Source organism: Nyctereutes procyonoides, unplaced genomic scaffold, assembly GCF_905146905.1.
Source record: "Nyctereutes procyonoides isolate TBG_1078 unplaced genomic scaffold, NYPRO_anot_genome, whole genome shotgun sequence".
NCBI lineage: Eukaryota > Metazoa > Chordata > Mammalia > Carnivora > Canidae > Nyctereutes > Nyctereutes procyonoides.
Genome location: NW_026575144.1, coordinates 12,968,834 through 12,974,833, shown reverse-complemented (window position 1 = coordinate 12,974,833; position 6,000 = coordinate 12,968,834). Strand labels below are relative to the sequence as shown.

The 6,000-nt window shown below is 44.8% G+C and overlaps 1 protein-coding gene across 1 annotated transcript in view; it reads left to right on the top strand.

Annotated features, from left to right (window-relative positions):
- The first annotated feature begins 1,083 nt into the window (after positions 1-1,083).
- Positions 1,084-6,000, top strand: part of PCNX2 (pecanex 2) — a 291,225-nt gene continuing 286,308 nt past the window's right edge. Inside the window, exon 1 of the mRNA XM_055308988.1 lies at positions 1,084-1,236. Coding sequence (XP_055164963.1) covers positions 1,084-1,236 — 153 coding nt within the window. The remainder of the gene's footprint in view (positions 1,237-6,000) is intronic.

Sequence of the window (6,000 nt, the reverse complement as noted above, 5' to 3'; positions counted from 1 at the left end):
TAACGTCCTAAATATTCATTTGATGACTGGGATTATGTTCTAGGCAAAATATAAAAAGACGAGTCTAAATAAGGCTCCTGAAATTATTCCAGGAAAGCAGTTATCTCTGCCAAGTTGGACAACAGAGGGGAAGAGGGGCTAAAGGTCGCGGAGGTAAAAAGGTCAGTGCCAAAGGCCCAGGTAGGCTGACTAGTGGAACGTCTGAGATCAGTGGTCCATCAAGGAGAATGACACTGTGCAGGCAGCACTCAGGGGGAGAAATTACATTGACTGGTGTGTGAGAGGAGCTTGGTTACGTAAATGTTTTTGGTGCAGGTGGCAAAGGGGGAAAAGGCAAAAGATTGCGTCTTAATTTAGCTCTTCTGCATGAAAACATCTTTGGTTTTGGATTTATTTCTTCTGCATGAAAACACCTTCGAAAACAACCCCTAATAAGAGGATGGGGAGGAAAAGAGGGGGCAGCGGGCAGAGCCAAAGCCGAGAGTGTGGAGGGACTCAGAAACCCTCCTGACTCTGGGAAAGGAACTAGGGCTGGTGGGAGGGGAGGAGGGCGGGGGGTGGGGGTGGGGGTGACTGGGTGACGGGCACTGCGGGGGGCACTTGACGGGATGAGCGTCTATCTATATTCTATATGTTGGCAAACAGAACACCAGTAAAAAAGAAAAAAAGAAAAAAAGAAATAAAAGAAATGCCCCGGCCGCAGGCAGGCCTGTGCGGGATCTGGGCGGGCGCGGGGCGGGGCCTCCGGAGCATCCTCTGAGCGCTCGCCTCTGAGCACCCTGGGAAAATCCTTCCTCGCTCGGACATGGCGCCCACCTGCCCCGCGGCAGCAGCCGGGTCCGGCGCCGCGGTTCGCGGGTCGGGGCAGAGGAGCAGCTCGAGGCTCAGCCGCGGGGCGGAAGGGGGCGGCGGGGGCGGCGGGGGCGGCGGCGGCGGCGGCGGGGGCGGCGGCGGGGGCGGCGGCGGCGGCGGCCGGGGGCGCGGGTGTTAGAGCCCGGGGCGCGCGGGGCCCTGCGGCGGCGGGCGGCGGGCGGCGGGCGGCGGGCGGCGGGCGGCGGGCGGCGGCCCCGGGGCGCGGCGGACATGGTGTCCCAGGCGCTGCAGCTGCTGCGGCAGGGCGTGTGGGCCGCGCTCACCGGCGGCTGGTACCACGACCCGGAGCACAGCAAGTTCACCAACAGCTGCCACCTCTACCTGTGGCTGTTCCTGCTGCTGCTGCCCCTGGCCCTGCACTTGGTGAGTTGGGGGCGGGGGTCGAGCCGGGGAGACGTGCGGGTGGAGGCAAGTGGGGGGAGAGCCACGCGATCCCGCGTGTCTGCCTGCTTCCCGGGGAAAGGCTTGGCGGCGATTCCTAGGGGGTGGGGTCAAGAAGTATGGACGCACTGTTAGAAGGTGAGGAAGTCGCAGGGACAGGGACCGACGCAGTGTGCAGCACGGGGGGCTACAGCCAATGATTCTGTATTGACTTTGTAAGGTGACCCCGGTAACTGGGCTCACCGTGGTGACCGTTTCGCTATGTAGACAGACAGATGTCGAATCACTGTGTAATACACCACAAACTAATAGAACGTTGTGTGTCGGTTCTAGCTCAATTTAAAAGAAAATAGGTGGGCTGAAGAAGGTCTTCGGGGATTTCGGACAAGGGAAAGGGGGCCAGGGACTCACTGGCAGCACAAGAAGTCGAAAGGACTTTGGGAGCTCTGAGACGCATTAAGAATTGATGCTGACTGTTAGGATGAGTCAGACGCTGCTTGTCGCTGGCGGATGTTGAACCTGTTTTGTAGGTGGAAAATCCTAGGCCTCTGGCTGGTTAGCTGGGCATGAGAACCAAAGTGCAAAATGAATTATTGAAAGCAAACCTGGTTCAGTTGTTGATCTTCTCTCTCCCCTCCCTTCCTGTTTGGCCTTGAGAAGGCAGGTTCAATTAGCAGTTACTTAACTTCCAATTTCTACACTGCTATGGAAAGAAATCTATAGGAAGATACAATAATGGGTAAATCTAATGTATTACAGTACCTGCTTGGGGCTTGACACTTTAATAGGGTTACCATAATTGAGCGCTTGCAGAATAACTGCATAGATGACCTTCTTGGGTAAATTAAATATACCCAATTGAAACAATGCTTAACCTTACTTGAGAAGCTGTATAGGTAAGGTGCTTCCATGTCTTGTTAAATGTTATGTGCCAAGAATCTAATTTTGATATGTCTCTTGAAGGACTTTATTCCTAAAATGTAGTTTAATCCTGTTCTCCCCAGCAAAAACCTCAGTAATTTTTTTTTTTTTTTTTTGCATAGCTGATGGGTTCCAAGTTTGACATTAGAGGTTGTGCATGATTTGGCTCCCATTTACTCTTTCTGGCATTTTATCCAGAGGGTCAGAATTCTGGCTCTAAAGCCAGGCTGCCTTCCTTAAATTTTGGGTCTGCCTTTGACCAGTTCTGTGACCTTGGGGAAATCACTAGCCTTATCTTATTTTTCGTGTTCTTGGCTATAAAATGAGAAAAATAACACTGCCAGATGTACGGTGTTGTTTTGGGCTTAAATGAGACACTGCCCATACAGCCACCCATCGGTCTGGCTTGACCTGGGATTGGACTCACACCTGGTTTAAATTTCTGTTTTGCTGCATAGTAGGTATTTGGCCTGATGCTTGATCTATCTAAGCCTTAGTTTTCTCAGCCTTAACATGGATGTGATAATGATCGTATCACAGGAAAAGTAAATAAATTTTCAAATAAAAGGCATGAAGATACAGAAGCTGATCCATGGATGCACTTCAATAAATGTAAATTTCCATCTTCTGCCATGACCTTGTTCATCATTTTTCCCTGGCCTGTAGGTCTTGATGTTTTCTCCTTGCCAGCATAGTTGAGTGATGAGGAACACAAACTTGGGTTCCCATCCTGGTTCTTCTGCTTACTAGCTGTGTGAGCTTGAGCAAGCTTGAGCGAGCTTGAGCGAGCTTCAGCTTCCTGGCTTGTCAAGCAGGGACAACAGTACCTCCTTATAGGGTAAATATGAAGGTTAATTGAATGAATTAATGGTTGATTGAATGAATGAATGAAAGTACATCTCAGTACCTAGCACATTGCAACTGCTCAATGTGAACTGGGCTTCCCCCCCACCCCACTTTCTCATCATTCACTGGCCAGAATTTCCCCATCCTTCTCTCTCTCAGCTTCCCTGATTTCCATTCAGCCAGAATTTATTTCTCTTCTCTCTTGCCTTTCTACCATTCTGTATTTACTCTTAGTACAAAGCACAATTCTGCTTTGAAACATGTGTTTTACCTCTACTCCTTAGATCATGAGCTTTTTGAGGGCATGGGTTTTGATTTTGTTGATTCATCTTGGTTTTTCTTGTTGCATCTAGCAAAATGCCCTGCATTTGGTTAACAATATTCTCATATATAATAAACTGGTGGAAATAAAATCAACCTGCATCTCTTCCTGTTCCATCCAGCATTATATTGTCTACCTCACTACATATTCTGAGTATTTCTGATAATGAAAGCAATATATATTCCATTTCTCCTACTCCTCAGCAATACCACATTAGCATTTAATGTATATTCCTACAGATTTTTTTTAGGCATACGGTCTCATTTCTACGCAACTCCTTTAAAGATTTGAGGCACGCATGTGATCAGAACCGCTAATTTCTACCTTATTATGCTCTATTGAGTACCTTGATTTCTAACTTGTATTTGTGAGTAGGAAATTGTCCTTAGTTAAGTTCCTCTTTAATGCTATTTTAAAACAATTTTTGGCTAGATCTCAAGAGTTTAGAAAGTCAAAAGCCAGTACCTTAAATAATTTTATATTGGATTTTTTTTGGATCAAACCAGTTATACCAAAATTTTTGTATCTTTTTGCCAGTGTGCTTTTAAGTATTACAGAATGATTCTACATGAGTGCATTTGTTGTAATGCTACTTTTTAATATATTTTCCAAAAAAATGCAAGGTACCCTTTTATTTCTCCGGTCTTTTGGTCTCTGAAAATGACATTAGCAATAAAAGCTCCTTCTTCATCAGCTGAGGGTTCTGTTCTCCAGCTCTTGATGTTTAAATACATTCTTCTGTACTTCAGTGCTGCCTGCAATTGTTAACATCTTTTTCAGTTTGTTTCACTTACAGGAACTTAGTCTCAAAAAGCTACCTGGCTGCTCACTGATGGCAGGGGCTTATTTGACGTTCTGTTACTTATGGGGCCCTGGACTTTTCTGATTTTTGCACAATTTGGGTTTAACCATGTTTAATCAATGTTTCCCTACTATAGGGAAAAATCCACCTTTTAATGTAATGGGGACTTGGAGTATATAAGTTAAAACTTTATTATTAACTATTGAGGCAAACTTATCTCTGAGCCCTAGAGTTTACTTAGAGCTGGTTTATAATTCGGAAAGTAGATTAGCTTTTAGCTTTTAGCATTTATATACCATTTACCTATTTTTGGGAAAGGCTCAAAGATACATAACTAAAACTGTTACATCAATTTGGATAATTTGGAAAGAGTTTTACTTCGATTTATTAACAGTCTGATTTTCTTTTAGACAAACTGAACATGCGTTTGTCATTAGAGATATTTAAACTTTCCTTTATCACACATATTCTTGTACTTATCTTTCTGAGATACTGAACAGAAATTCATATGGAGCTTTAGAACAGGAACAGCATGATTCTGACCCCATATAAGTTCTGACAGCACTAGGCTGGTGTCAAAAGGCATCCCTGCTTTCCCACCTACCATGTGACTGCTAGTCATTTCACTTCTGCATGCCTTAGTTTTTAGTATCTGTAAAATGGGGAGTATGGACTTCATTTTATAAATTTAGCAACTGAAGTCTAGAGGGAGTATGTTACTTGCCTAAGGTCATCTAGATAACAGGTGGTAAAATCCAGAATTTTACTTAAGATCCTTTTGTATGCATGTCCTTGGCCTTCCCACAACACTGGGCTGCCAGACTTGGTACATGTAAGAGCATTGGAATTCCCTAAATACTAGGCCCACATAAAGTGGCATTCTGATTATCCTGGTGATGGCATGATCAATCCGAGTAGACAAAAGAGTTGGGTAGTGGAAAAAAATGAGGTGGAACCTTGATGTTCTTCAAGACCCTTTGCAGGGCAACATTATATATGATTTTCACACAGAAAGCCTGTCTTTTATGTTATGACTCTAGCTCTATGTTTCCTTTCATTTTCTTTTGTTTTAGCTAGACTTGCTCTGTTTCCAGTTCTGCTTTTTAATTTAGTGTTGGGGTCTTCCTTTAATAGGAACCACTTCGTTTCCTTTTTTAAATTATTTTTTAATTAAACAAATATTTTATTTATTCATTTGAGAGAGGGAGCACAAGAGAGCAGAAAGCACAAGCAGGGGGAGCAGCAGAGGAAGAGGGAGAAGTAGAGTCCCCACCAAGCAGGGAGTCCAACATGGGACTTGATCCCAGGACCTTGAGACTGTAACCTGAACCAAAGGCAGATGCCCAACTGACTGAGCCACCCAGGTGCCATGGAACCACTTCATTTCCAATTGCTGTCATTATCAAATGGGATTATCTATCTTGTGCTAGTGTAGTACTAGACACAAAGTAAGCACTCTATTCAGGCTAGCTGGTATTGTTACAACTGGTCAACCACTCTGCTATTATAGTCTATATAATAGTAGACTCCCCCATTTGGGTACATAATTATTTTTCCTTAGGTTTTATATTTCTTTATACCCCTTCTTCCACTCCTACTTTTAACATATAAGATACCTTTGCATGATTATGGAAAGACAGTGAGTGTGTTAAAAAGGTCACCCTTTCCTGGCTCAGGACTTGGGGACTGGACTTCAGCCACCATTCAACCCTGTCAGCTGGTGGAAGCCTTTGTGCAAAGCGCAACCTGCACAACTTTACGTGGCAGGCCTGGCCTGGTCGGCTTGATTGTTGTCACTTTGTTATATGTACTTCATATGCTGCTGTTCCCAAAAGATTACCTCTTATTCTCGTCA